At 34.1% G+C, this 24,976-nt stretch overlaps 1 protein-coding gene across 1 annotated transcript in view; it reads right to left on the bottom strand.

Annotated features, from left to right (window-relative positions):
- Nucleotides 1–1,772: 1,772 nt before the first annotated feature.
- The window catches only part of LOC137397121 (uncharacterized), a 91,916-nt gene continuing 68,712 nt past the window's right edge, over nucleotides 1,773–24,976 (bottom strand). The window contains exons 2-5 of the mRNA XM_068083408.1: nucleotides 12,652–13,151; nucleotides 8,650–8,698; nucleotides 6,098–6,597; nucleotides 1,773–1,856 (exon numbers count right to left, since the gene is read on the bottom strand). Of these exons, the coding sequence (XP_067939509.1) occupies nucleotides 1,773–1,856; nucleotides 6,098–6,597; nucleotides 8,650–8,698; nucleotides 12,652–13,151 (1,133 nt within the window). The remainder of the gene's footprint in view (nucleotides 1,857–6,097; nucleotides 6,598–8,649; nucleotides 8,699–12,651; nucleotides 13,152–24,976) is intronic.

The raw sequence follows: 24,976 nt of genomic DNA on the forward strand, positions 1-24,976 counted from the left end.
CAGGTGGCCAAAAGTTATTTGTAATTGTAAAACTTGAAAAGGCTTTATTCATCGCAATCTAACATGAAGTGGTAACAGACCTTGCGATGCATTAGACATATTAATTTAAAGTGTTTTTGACCAACTGAAGTAGCGTACATTTTTCAATAAATCTGAACTAATCCATTGAAACACTTTTTGTACTATTTCAACTCTCTAATCGATTTCATATAACGACTAGAACTCGCGGAGTTCCGGAGAGGCTTGTCATAATTCCTATATGTATTTCGAAACAATAGTTTAAGCAGTCGACAGGTGATAATGAGTTGTTTTAATACTTAATGGCACGAGTCGTCTGCAAAACTTTCTCCTTTTGATGTTAGGAATCTGACTCAAACATCTCGAGCTTAAACTCTCATTGAAAGTGGCAACTTTAAATAGCACTAATAGAACCAATTCCATTCATTATTTATTTTCGCTACACCCTTTTTCAAAGCACACAAATAAACATGTTGAAAAGCATTTACCTGAAAAAGTTCAAAAACAACAATCAAGATGATTTTTGAGAAGTGTTTGGTCAAAATTAAATTGCTAACAGTTTGCTTTTCACAGAAAAACCTCTTATGTAAATACCATTTCTGTGTTCATAAGTCGGTCTGAACTGATTCTAAGCGCTTTGCAAAAAATTTTGCCATGGATGGGTATTGAACACACAGCCCTTTGCATATTCGCCGGCGGCATTTTTCGTTAATACGGAGTGTTGTTTCCAGGTACACCGTGATATAAATACTACTGGCACATAATTTACATTAGATGACACACAATAGCCTAACATGATCATTTTCTTGATATCTTCCTAATGTAACGTTTTTTCAACTCTACGCTGAGCTCAATATTAATTGAATCCTATATAATAAAAGGAAACTGGTTTATTCTCATTTTTGTGAGCCCTAAAAGGTATACCGCAACAGATTTGTATTCTTGACTTTTAAGAAACTTTTTAAAACATGCATGCGTGTTTAATAACTCAATCATGAAAATATAACAGCCATTTTGACTTTTTCGAAAGTTTTCAAAATTACTACAATTACTTTCATAATTCGGTTACTTTAGCATGATGTAAATTTTAAATTTCTTGCAGTCTTTGATGACCAAACTCTTTGATTATGAAAAATTGTTTTTATATGTAAATTATATGTGAAGTATGTTAGCATTGTAAATTTGAGATGTTCTAGGGTTTGCAATAAACAAACTTTTCATGAAAACTCTGTTTATGTTTGGGGTTTCTTATCATATTTCTAAGTATTGATCTAAACTGTCCTACTGACTGTTCGAGAATCATCTTTTATCTCGATTTATACAATAATTTTGGAACTTTGATTTTGGATTTTATAAACAGGGCTGATAAGTGACTACAGTTATACAAGGCTCATCATACAACATATTATTTACCATACAGTTTAGGCCAAATGGTGAGAAAGCTATTTAAATTACAGCAATTTTTCAAGTTAATCTTGGGTTAATTTTTATTATCTGTTAGAGCAATTATTAAAGTAATCAAATCATACAACTTGTTTATGCTATTTTGAACTTTATTTTGTGATAAGTGTTAGGTTGCCATAAGGTCTTTGGCTTTAAAGATGGTCAGATGAGCCGTAGCAGAGTAACAAAAAGGTAGGTATTTCACACTTTGTATAAAAGTTTTTAGGCAAACATCACTTGCGTCAGTCAGTTAATATAATCCCTTTGGCACCAGGCGTCTGCCAAACAATCTCACCTAGTCGTTAATTAGCCTAATCCATTGACTCAAGTTGGAACTCAAACTCACACTTGAACTCTAATCCTCTCTCAATAGAACTCTTTTGTTCTCCCTGAGGCTGGAATCATATAAAAGACAGCGCTTGGCTAATTGAGATTCACATCATCGTTGGACTCGGAGAGGGAACGTGCTTTAAGGAAGAGTTCATCACAACTCTGTAGCGTTGAAGGGTCGATAATATACGATTATTTTACCATGTGAACTCAATTGCCAAACTTATAACGCTGGCATAAGTTATTTAAGTGAACCGCTAAACTAGTGTTCGAGATCAACACAGGATAATGCCTACAATACAGTTTACACTTTGTAATCTTTAACGACGGACTTCATGACTAAGGTTTCTAAGGTCGGTAAGCTTTAATTTGTTGCTCTTCGCTTAGCCGTCATATGTAATAGTTTTTTTATTTCAAGTTGTAAGCTTTGCAGGGAATTCTAATCATCACTTTTGGTTCTAATGGCAAAGTTAGTAATTTTGGTGTTCTGGTAGAAATATGAGAAAAAGAGTAGAAGTAAATGTTATATATGACATACTGTTACCTTATTAGAAAGACCGCAAGCAGAAATCAAAGTTGGAAAAGTAGAAATGCTGTTTTACGTTCCCTTCGCGGCAGGAGGCTAATAAGATTCAGTTTCGGTGTCTTGTTGATGTTTGCTTTTATCATTGGTTTTAGTCTTTGTGGGGTTGTCGGTTTTAGGTTTTGGCTTCCACGTTGATTGTTAAGTGTCGGTGCAGAGCTTGTTTGACTTCTTGCTCCTTTTGTTTTATTGGTCGGTTGTTTCAGTTTGTTGATGGCTTGTGTTTGTTTGAACTTTAGAGTTTCCCTTGATGGCTTATGCATTTTAGTTTTTGTTGGTCAGGTGTTTCTATTTGGTACGTCTATCTAGGTGGTCAAGTTATTTTATTGTGCGGTCTTTCTAATTAGGTTTTAGTGTTCGGATTTGAATTGAAGTTTTTTCTCTTCTCAATATCTTGCCAGACGAATTTCTGACAAACCACTATGGAGATGTTTAAACATTGATGAAATGCTAAAACAATTTAATCATGCCTCTCCAATGTTAGCTGTATTTAAATTTGTCAAACATTTCTATTGACAGCTGTCGAAAAAGGTATTTAGCCTATTTCTAGCTTGGTAATTTTATAGATTTTAAAAATCCTTGTTTTGACTCATGACTAACATATTTGAGATTTGTATTTGTTGAGGAAAGTTTCGCAGAAGAGGAAAAGTGACTTGAAGTCAAAAGAACTCTATACAGATATAAAGACGAAAAGTATTTTCATAAGAAGGCTAGTAGCACAGAACCTTTTACCTCGTCGTCAACAGCCAAAGAATGCAACAGACTAGCTCAGAATAAATCTAATCATACAGAAAGAAAGTGGCATGTTCTATCACATGCAACACACCGGACAACTCGAAACAAGGCGCAAGATAAAGTCTCAAGACAATATTTTCTACAGATAGCTCAATCCTACATTCGTTGACATGTAGAAGATGGTGCTTTTGCTAAACAAGATGACAAGATAAACCACTACGTAAATCCATCATCATCAATACGCCGAAGAGCAAACAGAACTAACCCATTAGCCAATAACCTGCTGTCAAACCGATTGACTGATTGACATCATTTATATGTAGTTTTGCAATTTTGATGATTGCAAAAAAGTAGACCTATAATACTCGGACCAGATTTGCTTGTGAGAATGGAATTACCATGACTGAAAGTTGACAGCAATGCACACTGGAGACAATAGTGCAGTCTCAAGTAAGCTTTTCCTACAAAGTGATTGAAGAAGTCAGCTAGGTAAGCAACGTTATATATATTTTGAAATGCTAAACAATATTTTTAGGGCCAATATTTTCACTTTCATTAAAAAATCAATGCAAAAGCCTTTTGTTTATTGCTTACGCTAAAAATTCTCTTTGAGTACAATTATTTTGTCATATTGCATGATAGAGCTGATGACAAATGTGGCTGGAAACTTGCCACTTCGTTTTATTACTACTTGCATAAAGTTAGTGTTGTTTAAAATTAAAGATGATTGTTAAATGTTTATGTTCAAAAGGTTTGATAGTTTTACAAAGTTAACCAATTTGCTACTGTTTTGCTAAAAAACCAAATCATTGCTGTAAAGATGGCGTGGCTGACCCTTTTTCTTTGTTACGTTGAAAAATGGTGTTTCAATCCACCACAAAGGATAGTTATTCAATGCTTTTTTTCAATTTTCTTTTTTCATAAATTTTTTTCTCAGATTTTTACGCTACAATATATCTCGTTTATTTTATCCAAACATCAAGGCAGCCCGGTAGTATTATTTGAAAATTAAAACATTTTCAAGTTGTAAAGTTTGACTGCGACAAAAACATTTTTAAACTTGGTTGGTTAAGCAACACTATGTCTTGTTTGTCAGACTTGAAAAAGTCGCCAATTTAAATTGTCTTTGTTGTTTTGGAAAACTATATTGTCCGCATAAATTTGAAAAACGGCATGTCATATTGCGGCAATAATGTACATGTAAAATGCTTTATAAAAGTAGATATCTGGCACATTTTTTCATGAGTTGCTAATAACTCTCATAGCTCGTCTGATTAGTTCGCATGCTTTTGTATTCACTTTGCCTAATCTCTTGGCAACTCAACTCAGTTGTATGCTTTATGAGAGAAACTGCTGATATGATATGACAGAAGTAGTTGGAGACTCATAAAGAATCCATGCAAGTGGTAAAGAAGTTGTATCTATGAAGGTGAAGCAGCTTCCTCCTGTTTATTCTCAAAGCTGTTTTTGACAAAAAAGGTACGTTGTATAAATGCTATAAAGTTTTCTGTGCTCAGCAAAATTTCAAAAACATGTTGCTTGTAATAATTTAGTAATAAAGTAAATTGTCTCTTGTTTTGTTGGTGTCAGTGTTTTTTGACTGTTCTACTCCTGTGATTTTTATCTCACGCTAGTTCGTTCCGCCGCCGATCGTTTGCTCGTTTGTCAACCGTTCATCGTTTGTTCGATCGATATTGCTCGTCGATACGTCGTTGTTATACGTCGATCGTACGTTGTTGCTTGTTATTGTTTGTAAAGTTAACTTTTTTTAATTTTCGCATTTATTTTTAAGGTTACTGGTATTTCAACCGTGCTCCTTACATGTTAATGGCAACCTTTTACGGTTTCAGAAGTTTATTTGGAGTTTGTATTTCTTTGATGTGTAGGGTTATAGTTGATGTAGGAATATTCGCTTTTCATTAAGCCAGTGGGTTGATTATAGGTCACCAATCGCTGACTTTTGTTCTGACAGTCTATGGTGGCCTACAAATTTTTTGGTATTGCTAAATACCTTTTGTTATCACAATTGGAACAGGCCAATTCTAAGTCTATAACGAATTCTAAGTCTATAGCGAATTCTAAGTCTATAGCGAATTCTAAGTCTATAGCGAATTCTAAGTCTAAAGCGAATTCTAAGTCTATAGCGAGTTCTAAGTCTATAGCGAGTTCTAAGTCTATAGCGAGTTCTAAGTCTATAGCGAATTCTAAGTCTATAGCGAGTTCTAAGTCTATAGCGAGTTCTAAGTCTATAGCGAGTTCTAAGTCTATAGCGAGTTCTAAGTCTATAGCGAGTTCTAAGTCTATAGCGAATTCTAAGTCTATAGCGAATTCTGAGTCTATAGCGAATTCTAAGTCTATAGCCAATTCTAAGTCTGCCGCGAATTCTAAGTCTATGGCGAAATCTAAGTCTATAGCGAATTCTAAGTCTATAGCGAATTCTAAGTCTATAGCCAATTCTAAGTCTATAGCAAATTCTAAGTCTGCAGCGAATTCTAAGTCTATAGCCAATTCTAAGTCTATAGCAAATTCTAAGTCTATAGCCAATTCTAAGTCTATAGCGAATTCTAAGTCTATAGCCAATTCTAAGTCTATAGCCAATTCTAAGTCTGCAGCGAATTCTAAGTCTATGGCGAATTCTAAGTCTATAGCGAATTCTAAGTCTATAGCAAATTCTAAGTCTATAGCGAATTCTGAGTCTATAGCGAAGTCTAAGTCTATAGCGAATTCTAAGTCTATAGCGAATTCTAAGTCTATAGCCAATTCTAAGTCTATAGCAAATTCTAAGTCTATAGCCAATTCTAAGTCTATAGCGAATTCTAAGTCTATAGCCAATTCTAAGTCTATAGCCAATTCTAAGTCTATAGCCAATTCTAAGTCTGCAGCGAATTCTAAGTCTATGGCGAATTCTAAGTCTATAGCGAATTCTAAGTCTATAGCGAATTCTAAGTCTATAGCCAATTCTAAGTCTATAGCCAATTCTAAGTCTGCAGCGAATTCTAAGTCTATAGCGAATTCTAAGTCTATAGCGAATTCTAAGTCTATAGCGAATTCTGAGTCTATAGCGAAGTCTAAGTCTATAGCGAATTCTAAGTCTATAGCGAATTCTAAGTCTATAGCCAATTCTAAGTCTATAGCCAATTCTAAGTCTATAGCCAATTCTACGTCTATAGCGAATTCTAAGTCTATAGCCAATTCTAAGTCTATAGCAAATTCTAAGTCTGCAGCGAAATCTAAGTTTGTAGCGAATTCTAAGTTCGTAGCGAACTCTATGTCTATAGCGAAGTCTAAGTCTATAGCGAATTCTAAGTCTATAGCGAATTCTAAGTCTATAGCCAATTCTAAGTCTATAGCCAATTCTAAGTCTATAGCCAATTCTACGTCTATAGCGAATTCTAAGTCTATAGCCAATTCTAAGTCTATAGCAAATTCTAAGTCTGCAGCGAAATCTAAGTTTGTAGCGAATTCTAAGTTCGTAGCGAACTCTATGTCTGTAGCGAATTCTAAGTTTTTAATGTTGCAATGGGTTTTTATAACAGTCAGATAGCCGCTCTTGTTGAGCGGTTTTTTTGTATTACTCAAGCCTCTTCAATGACACTCTATTTTACTAGATATCTTTTTGGTCCTGTTTTTCGCCCACTGTCCCGAAACGCTATAAAGCGCACTCTAGGTATATGACACTCTATTTTACTAGATATCTTTTTGGTCCTGTTTTTCGCCCACTGTCCCGAAACGCTATAAAGCGCACTCTAGGTATATGACACTAAACTTGAAAAGGCTTTATTCATCGCAATCTAACATGAAGTGGTAACAGACCTTGCGATGCATTAGACATATTAATTTAAAGTGTTTTTGACCAACTGAAGTAGCGTACATTTTTCAATAAATCTGAACTAATCCATTGAAACACTTTTTGTACTATTTCAACTCTCTAATCGATTTCATATAACGACTAGAACTCGCGGAGTTCCGGAGAGGCTTGTCATAATTCCTATATGTATTTCGAAACAATAGTTTAAGCAGTCGACAGGTGATAATGAGTTGTTTTAATACTTAATGGCACGAGTCGTCTGCAAAACTTTCTCCTTTTGATGTTAGGAATCTGACTCAAACATCTCGAGCTTAAACTCTCATTGAAAGTGGCAACTTTAAATAGCACTAATAGAACCAATTCCATTCATTATTTATTTTCGCTACACCCTTTTTCAAAGCACACAAATAAACATGTTGAAAAGCATTTACCTGAAAAAGTTCAAAAACAACAATCAAGATGATTTTTGAGAAGTGTTTGGTCAAAATTAAATTGCTAACAGTTTGCTTTTCACAGAAAAACCTCTTATGTAAATACCATTTCTGTGTTCATAAGTCGGTCTGAACTGATTCTAAGCGCTTTGCAAAAAATTTTGCCATGGATGGGTATTGAACACACAGCCCTTTGCATATTCGCCGGCGGCATTTTTCGTTAATACGGAGTGTTGTTTCCAGGTACACCGTGATATAAATACTACTGGCACATAATTTACATTAGATGACACACAATAGCCTAACATGATCATTTTCTTGATATCTTCCTAATGTAACGTTTTTTCAACTCTACGCTGAGCTCAATATTAATTGAATCCTATATAATAAAAGGAAACTGGTTTATTCTCATTTTTGTGAGCCCTAAAAGGTATACCGCAACAGATTTGTATTCTTGACTTTTAAGAAACTTTTTAAAACATGCATGCGTGTTTAATAACTCAATCATGAAAATATAACAGCCATTTTGACTTTTTCGAAAGTTTTCAAAATTACTACAATTACTTTCATAATTCGGTTACTTTAGCATGATGTAAATTTTAAATTTCTTGCAGTCTTTGATGACCAAACTCTTTGATTATGAAAAATTGTTTTTATATGTAAATTATATGTGAAGTATGTTAGCATTGTAAATTTGAGATGTTCTAGGGTTTGCAATAAACAAACTTTTCATGAAAACTCTGTTTATGTTTGGGGTTTCTTATCATATTTCTAAGTATTGATCTAAACTGTCCTACTGACTGTTCGAGAATCATCTTTTATCTCGATTTATACAATAATTTTGGAACTTTGATTTTGGATTTTATAAACAGGGCTGATAAGTGACTACAGTTATACAAGGCTCATCATACAACATATTATTTACCATACAGTTTAGGCCAAATGGTGAGAAAGCTATTTAAATTACAGCAATTTTTCAAGTTAATCTTGGGTTAATTTTTATTATCTGTTAGAGCAATTATTAAAGTAATCAAATCATACAACTTGTTTATGCTATTTTGAACTTTATTTTGTGATAAGTGTTAGGTTGCCATAAGGTCTTTGGCTTTAAAGATGGTCAGATGAGCCGTAGCAGAGTAACAAAAAGGTAGGTATTTCACACTTTGTATAAAAGTTTTTAGGCAAACATCACTTGCGTCAGTCAGTTAATATAATCCCTTTGGCACCAGGCGTCTGCCAAACAATCTCACCTAGTCGTTAATTAGCCTAATCCATTGACTCAAGTTGGAACTCAAACTCACACTTGAACTCTAATCCTCTCTCAATAGAACTCTTTTGTTCTCCCTGAGGCTGGAATCATATAAAAGACAGCGCTTGGCTAATTGAGATTCACATCATCGTTGGACTCGGAGAGGGAACGTGCTTTAAGGAAGAGTTCATCACAACTCTGTAGCGTTGAAGGGTCGATAATATACGATTATTTTACCATGTGAACTCAATTGCCAAACTTATAACGCTGGCATAAGTTATTTAAGTGAACCGCTAAACTAGTGTTCGAGATCAACACAGGATAATGCCTACAATACAGTTTACACTTTGTAATCTTTAACGACGGACTTCATGACTAAGGTTTCTAAGGTCGGTAAGCTTTAATTTGTTGCTCTTCGCTTAGCCGTCATATGTAATAGTTTTTTTATTTCAAGTTGTAAGCTTTGCAGGGAATTCTAATCATCACTTTTGGTTCTAATGGCAAAGTTAGTAATTTTGGTGTTCTGGTAGAAATATGAGAAAAAGAGTAGAAGTAAATGTTATATATGACATACTGTTACCTTATTAGAAAGACCGCAAGCAGAAATCAAAGTTGGAAAAGTAGAAATGCTGTTTTACGTTCCCTTCGCGGCAGGAGGCTAATAAGATTCAGTTTCGGTGTCTTGTTGATGTTTGCTTTTATCATTGGTTTTAGTCTTTGTGGGGTTGTCGGTTTTAGGTTTTGGCTTCCACGTTGATTGTTAAGTGTCGGTGCAGAGCTTGTTTGACTTCTTGCTCCTTTTGTTTTATTGGTCGGTTGTTTCAGTTTGTTGATGGCTTGTGTTTGTTTGAACTTTAGAGTTTCCCTTGATGGCTTATGCATTTTAGTTTTTGTTGGTCAGGTGTTTCTATTTGGTACGTCTATCTAGGTGGTCAAGTTATTTTATTGTGCGGTCTTTCTAATTAGGTTTTAGTGTTCGGATTTGAATTGAAGTTTTTTCTCTTCTCAATATCTTGCCAGACGAATTTCTGACAAACCACTATGGAGATGTTTAAACATTGATGAAATGCTAAAACAATTTAATCATGCCTCTCCAATGTTAGCTGTATTTAAATTTGTCAAACATTTCTATTGACAGCTGTCGAAAAAGGTATTTAGCCTATTTCTAGCTTGGTAATTTTATAGATTTTAAAAATCCTTGTTTTGACTCATGACTAACATATTTGAGATTTGTATTTGTTGAGGAAAGTTTCGCAGAAGAGGAAAAGTGACTTGAAGTCAAAAGAACTCTATACAGATATAAAGACGAAAAGTATTTTCATAAGAAGGCTAGTAGCACAGAACCTTTTACCTCGTCGTCAACAGCCAAAGAATGCAACAGACTAGCTCAGAATAAATCTAATCATACAGAAAGAAAGTGGCATGTTCTATCACATGCAACACACCGGACAACTCGAAACAAGGCGCAAGATAAAGTCTCAAGACAATATTTTCTACAGATAGCTCAATCCTACATTCGTTGACATGTAGAAGATGGTGCTTTTGCTAAACAAGATGACAAGATAAACCACTACGTAAATCCATCATCATCAATACGCCGAAGAGCAAACAGAACTAACCCATTAGCCAATAACCTGCTGTCAAACCGATTGACTGATTGACATCATTTATATGTAGTTTTGCAATTTTGATGATTGCAAAAAAGTAGACCTATAATACTCGGACCAGATTTGCTTGTGAGAATGGAATTACCATGACTGAAAGTTGACAGCAATGCACACTGGAGACAATAGTGCAGTCTCAAGTAAGCTTTTCCTACAAAGTGATTGAAGAAGTCAGCTAGGTAAGCAACGTTATATATATTTTGAAATGCTAAACAATATTTTTAGGGCCAATATTTTCACTTTCATTAAAAAATCAATGCAAAAGCCTTTTGTTTATTGCTTACGCTAAAAATTCTCTTTGAGTACAATTATTTTGTCATATTGCATGATAGAGCTGATGACAAATGTGGCTGGAAACTTGCCACTTCGTTTTATTACTACTTGCATAAAGTTAGTGTTGTTTAAAATTAAAGATGATTGTTAAATGTTTATGTTCAAAAGGTTTGATAGTTTTACAAAGTTAACCAATTTGCTACTGTTTTGCTAAAAAACCAAATCATTGCTGTAAAGATGGCGTGGCTGACCCTTTTTCTTTGTTACGTTGAAAAATGGTGTTTCAATCCACCACAAAGGATAGTTATTCAATGCTTTTTTTCAATTTTCTTTTTTCATAAATTTTTTTCTCAGATTTTTACGCTACAATATATCTCGTTTATTTTATCCAAACATCAAGGCAGCCCGGTAGTATTATTTGAAAATTAAAACATTTTCAAGTTGTAAAGTTTGACTGCGACAAAAACATTTTTAAACTTGGTTGGTTAAGCAACACTATGTCTTGTTTGTCAGACTTGAAAAAGTCGCCAATTTAAATTGTCTTTGTTGTTTTGGAAAACTATATTGTCCGCATAAATTTGAAAAACGGCATGTCATATTGCGGCAATAATGTACATGTAAAATGCTTTATAAAAGTAGATATCTGGCACATTTTTTCATGAGTTGCTAATAACTCTCATAGCTCGTCTGATTAGTTCGCATGCTTTTGTATTCACTTTGCCTAATCTCTTGGCAACTCAACTCAGTTGTATGCTTTATGAGAGAAACTGCTGATATGATATGACAGAAGTAGTTGGAGACTCATAAAGAATCCATGCAAGTGGTAAAGAAGTTGTATCTATGAAGGTGAAGCAGCTTCCTCCTGTTTATTCTCAAAGCTGTTTTTGACAAAAAAGGTACGTTGTATAAATGCTATAAAGTTTTCTGTGCTCAGCAAAATTTCCAAAACATGTTGCTTGTAATAATTTAGTAATAAAGTAAATTGTCTCTTGTTTTGTTGGTGTCAGTGTTTTTTGACTGTTCTACTCCTGTGATTTTTATCTCACGCTAGTTCGTTCCGCCGCCGATCGTTTGCTCGTTTGTCAACCGTTCATCGTTTGTTCGATCGATATTGCTCGTCGATACGTCGTTGTTATACGTCGATCGTACGTTGTTGCTTGTTATTGTTTGTAAAGTTAACTTTTTTTAATTTTCGCATTTATTTTTAAGGTTACTGGTATTTCAACCGTGCTCCTTACATGTTAATGGCAACCTTTTACGGTTTCAGAAGTTTATTTGGAGTTTGTATTTCTTTGATGTGTAGGGTTATAGTTGATGTAGGAATATTCGCTTTTCATTAAGCCAGTGGGTTGATTATAGGTCACCAATCGCTGACTTTTGTTCTGACAGTCTATGGTGGCCTACAAATTTTTTGGTATTGCTAAATACCTTTTGTTATCACAATTGGAACAGGCCAATTCTAAGTCTATAACGAATTCTAAGTCTATAGCGAATTCTAAGTCTATAGCGAATTCTAAGTCTATAGCGAATTCTAAGTCTAAAGCGAATTCTAAGTCTATAGCGAGTTCTAAGTCTATAGCGAGTTCTAAGTCTATAGCGAGTTCTAAGTCTATAGCGAATTCTAAGTCTATAGCGAGTTCTAAGTCTATAGCGAGTTCTAAGTCTATAGCGAGTTCTAAGTCTATAGCGAGTTCTAAGTCTATAGCGAATTCTAAGTCTATAGCGAATTCTGAGTCTATAGCGAATTCTAAGTCTATAGCCAATTCTAAGTCTGCCGCGAATTCTAAGTCTATGGCGAAATCTAAGTCTATAGCGAATTCTAAGTCTATAGCGAATTCTAAGTCTATAGCCAATTCTAAGTCTATAGCAAATTCTAAGTCTGCAGCGAATTCTAAGTCTATAGCCAATTCTAAGTCTATAGCAAATTCTAAGTCTATAGCCAATTCTAAGTCTATAGCGAATTCTAAGTCTATAGCCAATTCTAAGTCTATAGCCAATTCTAAGTCTGCAGCGAATTCTAAGTCTATGGCGAATTCTAAGTCTATAGCGAATTCTAAGTCTATAGCGAATTCTAAGTCTATAGCCAATTCTAAGTCTATAGCCAATTCTAAGTCTGCAGCGAATTCTAAGTCTATAGCGAATTCTAAGTCTATAGCGAATTCTAAGTCTATAGCGAATTCTGAGTCTATAGCGAAGTCTAAGTCTATAGCGAATTCTAAGTCTATAGCGAATTCTAAGTCTATAGCCAATTCTAAGTCTATAGCCAATTCTAAGTCTATAGCCAATTCTACGTCTATAGCGAATTCTAAGTCTATAGCCAATTCTAAGTCTATAGCAAATTCTAAGTCTGCAGCGAAATCTAAGTTTGTAGCGAATTCTAAGTTCGTAGCGAACTCTATGTCTATAGCGAAGTCTAAGTCTATAGCGAATTCTAAGTCTATAGCGAATTCTAAGTCTATAGCCAATTCTAAGTCTATAGCCAATTCTAAGTCTATAGCCAATTCTACGTCTATAGCGAATTCTAAGTCTATAGCCAATTCTAAGTCTATAGCAAATTCTAAGTCTGCAGCGAAATCTAAGTTTGTAGCGAATTCTAAGTTCGTAGCGAACTCTATGTCTGTAGCGAATTCTAAGTTTTTAATGTTGCAATGGGTTTTTATAACAGTCAGATAGCCGCTCTTGTTGAGCGGTTTTTTTGTATTACTCAAGCCTCTTCAATGACACTCTATTTTACTAGATATCTTTTTGGTCCTGTTTTTCGCCCACTGTCCCGAAACGCTATAAAGCGCACTCTAGGTATATGACACTCTATTTTACTAGATATCTTTTTGGTCCTGTTTTTCGCCCACTGTCCCGAAACGCTATAAAGCGCACTCTAGGTATATGACACTCTATTTTACTAGATATCTTTTTGGTCCTGTTTTTCGCCCACTGTCCCGAAACGCTATAAAGCGCACTCTAGGTATATGACACTCTATTTTACTAGATATATTTTTGGTCCTGTTTTTCGCCCACTGTCCCGAAACGCTATAGAGCGCACTCCAGGTATATGACACTCTATTTTACTAGATATATTTTTGGTCCTGTTTTTCGCCCACTGTCCCGAAACGCTATAGAGCGCACTCCAGGTCTATGACACTCTATTTTATTAGATATATTTTTGGTCCTGTTTTTCGCCCACTGTCCCGAAACGCTATAGAGCGCACTCCAGGTCTATGACACTCTATTTTATTAGATACCTTTTGGTCCTGTTTTTCGCCCACTGTCCCGAAACGCTATAGAGCGCACTCCAGGTCTATGACACTCTATTTTATTAGATACCTGCTTGGTCCTGTTTTTCCTCCACTGTCCCGAAACGCTATAGAGCGCACTCTGTGTGTATGACACTCTATTTTATTAGATACCTGCTTGGTCCTGTTTTTCCTCCACTGTCCCGAAACGCTATAGAGCGCACTCTGTGTGTATGACACTCTATTTTATTAGATACCTGCTTGGTCCTGTTTTTCCTCCACTGTCCCGAAACGCTATAGAGCGCACTCTGTCTAAGTCTAAGTCTAAGTCTAAGTCTAAGTCTAAGTCTAAGTCTAAGTCTAAGTCTAAGTCTAAGTCTAAGTCTAAGTCTAAGTCTAAGTCTAAGTCTAAGTCTAAGTCTAAGTCTAAGTCTAAGTCTAAGTCTAAGTCTAAATCTAAGTCTAAGTCTAAGTCTAAGTCTAAGTCTAAGTCTAAGTCTAAGTCTAAGTCTAAGTCTAAGTCTAAGTCTAAGTCTAAGTCTAAGTCTAAGTCTAAGTCTAAGTCTAAGTCTAAGTCTAAGTCTAAGTCTAAGTCTAAGTCTAAGTCTAAGTCTAAGTCTAAGTCTAAGTCTAAGTCTAAGTCTAAGTCTAAGTCTAAGTCTAAGTCTAAGTCTAAGTCTAAGTCTAAGTCTAAGTCTAAGTCTAAGTCTAAGTCTAAGTCTAAGTCTAAGTCTAAGTCTAAGTCTAAGTCTAAGTCTAAGTCTAAGTCTAAGTCTAAGTCTAAGTCTAAGTCTAAGTCTAAGTCTAAGTCTAAGTCTAAGTCTAAGTCTAAGTCTAAGTCTAAGTCTAAGTCTAAGTCTAAGTCTAAGTCTAAGTCTAAGTCTAAGTCTAAGTCTAAGTCTAAGTCTAAGTCTAAGTCTAAGTCTAAGTCTAAGTCTAAGTCTAAGTCTAAGTCTAAGTCTAAGTCTAAGTCTAAGTCTAAGTCTAAGTCTAAGTCTAAGTCTAAGTCTAAGTCTAAGTCTAAGTCTAAGTCTAAGTCTAAGTCTAAGTCTAAGTCTAAGTCTAAGTCTAAGTCTAAGTCTAAGTCTAAGTCTAAGTCTAAGTCTAAGTCTAAGTCTAAGTCTAAGTCTAAGTCTAAGTCTAAGTCTAAGTCTAAGTCTAAGTCTAAGTCTAAGTCTAAGTCTAAGTCTAAGTCTAAGTCTAAGTCTAAGTCTAAGTCTAAGTCTAAGTCTAAGTCTAAGTCTAAGTCTAAGTCTAAGTCTAAGTCTAAGTCTAAGTCTAAGTCTAAGTCTAAGTCTAAGTCTAAGTCTAAGTCTAAGTCTAAGTCTAAGTCTAAGTCTAAGTCTAAGTCTAAGTCTAAGTCTAAGTCTAAGTCTAAGTCTAAGTCTAAGTCTAAGTCTAAGTCTAAGTCTAAGTCTAAGTCTAAGTCTAAGTCTAAGTCTAAGTCTAAGTCTAAGTCTAAGTCTAAGTCTAAGTCTAAGTCTAAGTCTAAGTCTAAGTCTAAGTCTAAGTCTAAGTCTAAGTCTAAGTCTAAGTCTAAGTCTAAGTCTAAGTCTAAGTCTAAGTCTAAGTCTAAGTCTAAGTCTAAGTCTAAGTCTAAGTCTAAGTCTAAGTCTAAGTCTAAGTCTAAGTCTAAGTCTAAGTCTAAGTCTAAGTCTAAGTCTAAGTCTAAGTCTAAGTCTAAGTCTAAGTCTAAGTCTAAGTCTAAGTCTAAGTCTAAGTCTAAGTCTAAGTCTAAGTCTAAGTCTAAGTCTAAGTCTAAGTCTAAGTCTAAGTCTAAGTCTAAGTCTAAGTCTAAGTCTAAGTCTAAGTCTAAGTCTAAGTCTAAGTCTAAGTCTAAGTCTAAGTAGACAAGCAACAAACAAAAGGCTTTTGCGTTGATTTTTTAGTGAAAGTGAAAATAATGGCCCTAAAAATATTGTTTAGCATTTCAAAATATATATAACGTTGCTTACCTAGCTGACTTCTTCAATCACTTTGTAGGAAAAGCTTACTTGAGACTGCACTATTGTCTCCAGTGTGCATTGCTGTCAACTTTCAGTCATGGTAATTCCATTCTCACAAGCAAATCTGGTCCGAGTATTATAGGTCTACTTTTTTGCGATCATCAAAATTGCAAAACTACATATAAATGATGTCAATCAGTCAATCGGTTTGACAGCAGGTTATTGGCTAATGGGTTAGTTCTGTTTGCTCTTCGGTGTATTGATGATGATGGATTTACGTAGTGGTTTATCTTGTCATCTTGTTTAGCAAAAGCACCATCTTCTTCATGTCAACGAATGTAGGATTGAGCTATCTGTAGAAAATATTGACTTGAGACTTTATCTTGCGCCTTGTTTCGAGTTGTCCGGTGTGTTGCATGTGATAGAACATGCCACTTTCTTTCTGTATGATTACATTTATTCTGAGCTAGTCTGTTGCATTCTTTGGCTGTTGACGACGAGGTAAAAGGTTCTGTGCTACTAGCCTTCTTATGAAAATACTTTTCGTTTTTATATCTGTATAGAGTTCTTTTGACTTCAAGTCACTTTTCCTCTTCTGCGAAACTTTCCTCAACAAATACAAATCTCAAATATGTTAGTCATGAGTCAAAACAAGGATTTTTAAAATCTATAAAATTACCAAGCTAGAAATAGGCTAAATACATTTTTCGACGGCTGTCAATAGAAATGTTGGACAAATTTAAATACAGCTAACATTGAAGAGGCATGATTAAATTGTTTTAGCATTTCATCAATGTTTAAACATCTTCATAGTGGTTTGTCAGAAATTCGTCTGGCAAGATATTGAGAAGAGAAAAAACTTCAATTCAAATCCGAACACTAAAACCTAATTAGAAAGACCGCACAATAAAATAACTTGACCACCTAAATAGACGTACCAAATAGAAACACCTGACCAACAAAAACTAAATGGCATAAGCCATCAAGGGAAACTAAAGTTCAAACAAACACAAGCCATCAACAAACTGAAACAACCGACCAATAAAACAAAAGGAGCAAGAAGTCAAACAGGCACTGCACCGACACTTAACAATCAACGTGGAAGCCAAAACCTAAAACCGACAACCCCACAAAGACACTAAAACCAATGATAAAAGCAAACATCAACAAGACACCGAAACTGAATCTTATTAGCCTCCTGCCGCAAAGGGAACGTAAAACAGCATTTCTACTTTTCCAACTTTGATTTCTGCTTGCGGTCTTTCTAATAAGTGCGGTCTTTCTAATAAGGTAACAGTATGTCATATATAACATTTACTTCTACTCTTTTTCTCATATTTCTACCAGAACACCAAAATTACTAACTGTGCCATTAGAACCAAAAGTGATGATTAGAGTTCCCTGCAAAGCATATAACTTGAAATAAAAAAACTATTACATATGACGGCTAAGCGAAGAGCAACAAATTAAAGCTTACCGACCTTAGAAACCTTAGTCATGAAGTCCGTCGTTAAAGATTACAAAGTGTAAACTGTATTGTAGGCATTATCCTGTGTTGATCTCGGACACTAGTTTAGCGGTTCACTTAAATAACTTATGCCAGCGTTATAAGTTTGGCAATTGAGTTCACATGGTAAAATAATCGTATATTATCGACCCTTCAACGCTACAGGGTTGTGATGAACTCTTCCTTAAAGCACGTTCTCTCTCCGAGTCCAACGATGATGTGAATCTCAATTAGCCCAGCGCTGTCTTTTATATGATTCCAGCCTCAGATAGAACAATAGGGAGGATTAGAGTTCAAGTGTGAGTTTGAGTTCCAACTTGAGTCAATGGATTAGGCTAATTAACGACTAGGTGAGATTGTTTGGCAGACGCCTGGTGCCAAAGAGATTATATTAACTGACTGACACAGGTGATGTTTGCCTAAAAACTTTTATACAAAGTGTGAAATACCTACCTTTTTGTTACTCTGCAACGGCTCATCTGACCGTCTTTAAAGCCAAAGACCTTATGGCAACCTAACACTTATCACAAAATAAAGTTCAAAATAGCATAAACAAGTTGTATGATTTGATTACTTTAATAATTGCTCTAAGAGATAATAAAAATTAACCCAAGATTAACTTGAAAAATTGGTGTAATTTAACTAGCTTTTACACCAATTGGCCTAAACTGTATGGTAAATAATATGTTGTATGATGAGCCTTGTATAACTGTAGTCACTTATCAGCCCTGTTTACAAAATCCAAAATCAAAGTTCCAAAATTATTGTATAAATCGAGATAAAAGATGATTCTTGAACAGTTAGTAGGACAGTTTAGATCAATACTTAGAAATATGATAAGAAACCCCAAACATAAACAGAGTTTTCATGAAAAGTTTGTTTATTGCAAACCCTAGAACATCTCAAATTTACAATGCTAACATACTTCACATATAATTTACATATAAAAACAATTTTTCATAATCAAAGAATTTGGTCATCAAAGACTGCAAGAAATTTAAAATTTACATCATGCTATAGTAACCGAATTATGAAAGTAATTGTAGTAATTTTGAAAACTTTCGAAAAAGTCAAAATGGCTGTTATATTTTCATGATTGAGTTATTAAACACGCATGCATGTTTTAAACAGTTTCCTAAAAGTCAAGAATACAAATCTGTTGCGGTATACCTTTTAGGGCTCACAAAAAAGAGAATAAACCAGTTTCCTTTTATTATATAGGATTCAATTAAAATTGAGCTCAGCGTAGAGTTGAAAAAACGTTACATTAGGAAGATATCAAGAAAATGATCATGTTAGGCCATAGTGTGTCATCTAATGTAAATTATGTGCCAGTAGTATTTATATCACGGTGTACCTGGAAACAACACTCCGTATTAATGAAAAATGCCGCCGGCAAATACGCAAAGGGCTGTGTGTTCAATACCCATCCATGGCAATATTTTATGCAAAGCGCATAGAATCAGTTCAGACCGACTTATGAACACAGTAATTGTATTTACATAAGAGGTTTTTCTGTGAAAATAAAACTGTTAGCAATTTAATTTTGACCAAACACATCTCAAAAAATCATCTTGATTGTTGTTTTTGAACTTGTTCAGGTAAATGCTTTTCAACATGTTTATTTGTGTGCTTTGAAAAAGGGTGTAGCGAAAATAAATAATGAATGGAATTGGTTCTATTAGTGCTATTTAAAGTTGCCACTTTCAATGAGAGTTTAAGCTCGAGATGTTTGAGTCAGATTTTTAACATCAAAAGGAGAAAGTTTTGCAGACGACTCGTGCCATTAAGTATTAAAACAACTCATTATCACCTATCGTCTGCTTAAACTATTGTTTCGAAATACATATAGGAATTATGACAAGCCTCTCCGGCACTCCGCGAGTTCTAGTCGTTTTATGAAATTGATTAGAGAGTTGAAATAGTACAAAAAGTGTTTCAATGGATTAGTTAACATTTATTGAAAAATGTACGCTACTTCAGTTTGTCGAACACACTTTAAATTAATATGTCTAATGGATCGCAAGGTCTGTTACCACTTCATGTTAGATTGCGATGAATAAAGCCTTTTCAAGTTTTACAATTACAAATAACTTTTGGCCACCTGACTATTAAAGCTACAATAAGGTACAAAACTGCATAATTCAAAAATTGTTATTCGATCTTCTTATTATAGATTTTTTTACATAAGACAGTTTAACATTTTTCAATAAACTTGTGCAGACGTACTTGAAAAGGTACGCTACCGCAGCTTACAGAGAACTCTTTACAATAAATTGTCTAACGCATTGCGATTTCAATCAGCATTTCATTTTACGGCGCAACGAATATCATTCACTCTAAGTTATACGACTGCAAAAAACTTTTGGCCACGTAACTTTTAAAACTACAATAAGGTACAAAATGGCATAATTCTAATTTCATTAATAATACCTTTTATTAATGATTTTCTCCGCATTATATATTTTAAACTACATGTATGTTAACATGATCTACTCTTGTTTTTTTTCAAGTTTGCGCATGTTTGGGGCTAACCTACGCGATACAAACTCTGCTGAAAATCAAGCCTCAGTGAAACTTAGGTGAGTATTTTCTTTGTTAACACAGTAAAAAGTTAAAGCCAAAATTGGGTTGTTCAAATGGAATTAAAAGATATTTTTCAAAAGTCAGTCTAACTATTTAAATTAATCAATAAAAATTTCGTAAGAAAATACATTTATAAACCTACTTTTTCATAAACTAAGAATTTGGTCATCGAAGGCTGTAGTACATTTGAAAATTGCAATGCGTTATATTAAAACAATTTGGAAAATTTGCAGTAATTTTAAAAACCATCGAAAAAGTCAAAATGGCTGTTAGATTTTCATGATTGAGCTATTAAACACGCATGCATGTTTTAAAAAGTTTCTTTAAAGTCAAGATTACAAGTTTGTTGCGGTAAACCCTTAGAGCTCACAAAAAGGAGGATAAAACAATTTTCTCTTATTATATAGGATTCAATCAAATTTGAGATCAGCGTAGAGTTGAATAAACGTTGCATTAGGAAGATACCAAGAAAATGATCATGTTAGGCTATTGTGTGTCATCTAATGTAAATTATATGCCAGTAGTATTTATATCACGGTGCGCCTGGAAACAATACGCCGTATTAACGAAAAATGTCACCGGCAAATACGCAAAGGGCTGTGTGTTCAATACTCATCCATGGCAATATCTTTTTCAAAGCTTGTAGAATCAGTTCAGACCGACTTATAAACACAGTAATTGTATTTACATAAGGGGTTTTTCTGTGGAAATCAAACTGTTAGCAATTTAATTTTGATCAGACACATCTCAAAAAATCATCTTGATAGTTGTTTTTGAAGTTGTTCAGGTAATTGCTTTCCAACATGACTATTTGTTTGCTTTGAAAATGGGTGTAGCAAAAATAAACAATGATTAGATTTGGTTTTATTAGTGCTATTTAAAAATGTCACTTTCAATGAGTGCTTAAGCTCGAGATGTTTGAGTCAGATTCCTAACATCAAAAGGAGAAAGTTTTGCAGACGACTCATGCCATTAAGTATTAGAACAACTCATTATCACCTGTCGTCTGCTTAAACTATTGTTTCGAAATACATATAGGAATTATAACAAGCCTCTCCGGCACTCCGCGAGTTCTAGTCGTTATATGAAATCGATTAGAGAGTTGAAATAGTACAAAAAGTGTTTCAACGGATTAGTTCAGATTTATTGAAAAATGTATGCTACCTCAGTTTGTCAAAAACAATTTAAATTAATATGCCTAATGCATCGCAAGATCATTTACCACTTCATGTTACAGCGCGATGAATACGAGCCTTTTCAAGTTTTACAACTACAAATAACTTTTGGCCACCTGACTATGAAAGCTACAATAAGGTACAAAATTGCATAATCCAAAATTTGTTATTCGATCTTCTTATTATAGATTATTTTACATGAGACAGTTTAACGTTTTTCAATAAACTTGTGCCGACGTATTTAAAAATGTACGCTACCGCAGCTTACAGAGAACTCTTTACAATAAACTGTCTAACGCATTGCAACTTCAATCAGCATTTCATTTCACGGCGCGACGAATATCATTCACTCTAAGTTATACGACTGCAAAAAACTTTTGGCCATGTAACTTTTAAAACTACAATAAGGTACAAAATGGCATAATTCTAATTTGATTATTAATAACTTTTACTAATGATTTTTCCCACATTATGTATTTTAAACTATGTTAACGCGATCTACTCTTGTTTTTTACTAGTTAGCAAATTTTGGGGTTAACTTACGCAGTATAAACTCTGCTGAAAATCAAGCCTCAATAAAATTTAGGTGAGTAAGTTCTTTGTTAACACAGTCAAAAGTCAAAGCCAAAATAGGGTTGTTCAAATGGAATTAAAAGACAATTTACAAATTTCAGTCAAACTATTTAGATTAATCCATAAAAATATTGTAAGAAAATACATTTTTAAACCTACTTTTTCATAAATTAAGAAATTGGTCATCGAAGGCTGCAGTACATTTGAAAATTGCAATGCGTTATATTAAAACAATTTGGAAAATTTGCAGTAATTTTAAAAACTATCGAAAAAGTCAAAATGGCTGTTATATTTTCATGATTGAGTTATTAAACACGCATGCGTCTTTTAAAAAGTTTCTTCAAAGTCAAGATTACAAGTTTGTTGCGGTAAACCTTTTAGAGCTCACAAAAAGGAGGATAAAACAGTTTTCTCTTATTATATAGGATTCAATCAAATTTGAGATCAGGGTAGATTTGAATAAACGTTGCATTAGGAAGATACCAAGAAAATGATCGTGTTAGGCTATTGTGTGTCATCTAATGTAAATTATGTGCCAGTAGTATTTATATCACGGTGCGCCTGGAAACAATACGCCGTATTAATGAAAAATGTAACCGGCAAATACACAAAGGGCTGTGTGTTCAATACTCATCCATGGCAATATCTTTTTCAAAGCTTGTAGAATCAGTTCAGACCGACTTATAAACACAGTAATTGTATTTACATAAGGGGTTTTTCTGTGGAAATCAAACTGTGAGCAATTTAATTTTGATCAGACACATCTCAAAAAATCATCTTGATAGTTGTTTTTGAAGTTGTTCAGGTAATTGCTTTCCAACATGTCTATTTGTTTGCTTTGAAAATGGGTGTAGCAAAAATAAACAACGAATAGATTTGGTTTTATTAGTGCTATTTAAAATTGCCACTTTCAATGTGTGCTTAAGATCGAGATGTTTGAGTCAGATTCCTAACATCAAAAGGAGAAAGTTTTGCAGACGACTCATGCCATTAAGTATTAGAATAACTCATTATCACCTGTCGTCTGCTTAAACTATTGTTTCGAAATACATATAAGAATTATAACAAGCCTCTCCGGCACTCCGCCAGTTCTAGTCATTTTATGAAATCGATTAGAGAGTTGAAATAGTACAAAAAGTGTTTCAACGGATTAGTTCAGATTTATTGAAAAATGTATGCTACCTCAGTTTGTCAAAAACAATTTAAATTAATATGCCTAATGCATCGCAAGATCATTTACCACTTCATGTTACAGCGTGATGAATACGAGCCTTTTCAAGTTTTACAACTACAAATAACTTTTGGCCACCTGACTATGAAAGCTACAATTAGGTACAAAATTGCATAATCCAAAATTTGTTATTCGTTCTTTTTATTATAGATTATTTTACATGAGACAGTTTAACGTTTTTCAATAAACTTGTGCCGACGTATTTAAAAATGTACGCTACCGCAGCTTACAGAGAACTCTTTACAATAAATTGTCTAACGCATTGCAATTTCAATCAGCATTTCATTTCACGGCGCAACGAATATCATTCACTCTAAGTTATACGACTGCAAAAAACTTTTGGCCACGTAACTTTTAAAACTACAATAAGGTACAAAATGGCATAATTCTAATTTCATTAATAGTACCTTTTATTAATGATTTTCTCCGCATTATATATTTTAAACTACATGTATGTTAACATGATCTACTCTTGTTTTTTTCAAGTTTGCGCATTTTTTGGGCTAACCTACGCGATACAAACTCTGCTGAAAATCAAGCCTCAGTGAAACTTAGGTGAGTATTTTCTTTGTTAACACAGTAAAAAGTTAAAGCCAAAATTGGGTTGTTCAAATGGAATTAAAAGATATTTTTCAAAAGTCAGTCTAACTATTTAAATTAATCAATAAAAATTTCGTAAGAAAATACATTTATAAACCTACTTTTTCATAAACTAAGAATTTGGTCATCGAAGGCTGCAGTACATTTGAAAATTGCAATGCGCTATATTAAAACAATTTGGAAAATTTGCAGTAATTTTAAAAACTATCGAAAAAGTCAAAATGGCTGTTAGATTTTCATGATCGAGCTATTAAACACGCATGCATGTTTTAAAAAGTTTCTTTAAAGTCAAGATTACAAGTTTGTTGCGGTAAACCTTTTAGAGCTCACAAAAAGGAGGATAAAACAGTTTTCTCTTATTATATAGGATTCAATCAAATTTGAGATCAGCGTAGAGTTGAATAAACGTTGCATTAGGAAGATACCAAGAAAATGACCATGTTAGGCTATTGTGTGTCATCTAATGTAAATTATGTGCCAGTAGTATTTATATCACGGTGCGCCTGGAAACAGTACGCCGTATTAACGAAAAATGTCACCGGCAAATATGCAAAGGGCTGTGTGTTCAATACTCATCCATGGCAATATCTTTTTCAAAGCTTGTAGAATCAGTTCAGACCGACTTATAAACACAGTAATTGTATTTACATAAGGGGTTTTTCTGTGGAAATCAAACTGTTAGCAATTTAATTTTGATCAGACACATCTCAAAAAATCATCTTGATAGTTGTTTTTGAAGTTGTTCAGGTAATTGCTTTCCAACACGTCTATTTGTTTGCTTTGAAAATGGGTGTAGCAAAAATAAACAATGAATAGATTTGGTTTTATTAGTGCTATTTAAAAATGCCACTTTCAATGAGTGCTTAAGCTCGAGATGTTTGAGTCAGATTCCTAACATCAAAAGGAGAAAGTTTTGCAGACGACTCGTGCCATTAAGTATTAGAACAACTCATTATCACCTGTCGTCTGCTTAAACTATTGTTTCGAAATACATATAGGAATTATAACAAGCCTCTCCGGCACTCCGCGAGTTCTAGTCGTTATATGAAATCGATTAGAGAGTTGAAATAGTACAAAAAGTGTTTCAACGGATTAGTTCAGATTTATTGAAAAATGTATGCTACCTCAGTTTGTCAAAAACAATTTAAATTAATATGCCTAATGCATCGCAAGATCATTTACCACTTCATGTTACAGCGCGATGAATACGAGCCTTTTCAAGTTTTACAACTACAAATAACTTTTGGCCACCTGACTATGAAAGCTACAATAAGGTAAAAAATTGCATAATCCAAAATTTGTTATTCGATCTTCTTATTATAGATTATTTTACATGAGACAGTTTAACGTTTTTCAATAAACTTGTGCCGACGTATTTAAAAATGTACGCTACCTCAGCCTACAGAGAACTCCTTACAATAAATTGTCTAACGCATTGCAATTTCAATCAGCATTTCATTTCACGGCGCGACGAATATCATTCACTCTAAGTTATACGACTGCAAAAAACTTTTGGCCACGTAACTTTTAAAACTACAATAAGGTACAAAATGGCATAATTCTAAGTTGATTATTAATAACTTTTATTAATGAT

The sequence above is a fragment of the Watersipora subatra genome, chromosome 5, assembly GCF_963576615.1.
Source record: "Watersipora subatra chromosome 5, tzWatSuba1.1, whole genome shotgun sequence".
In the NCBI taxonomy this organism is placed as follows: Eukaryota; Metazoa; Bryozoa; class Gymnolaemata; order Cheilostomatida; family Watersiporidae; genus Watersipora; species Watersipora subatra.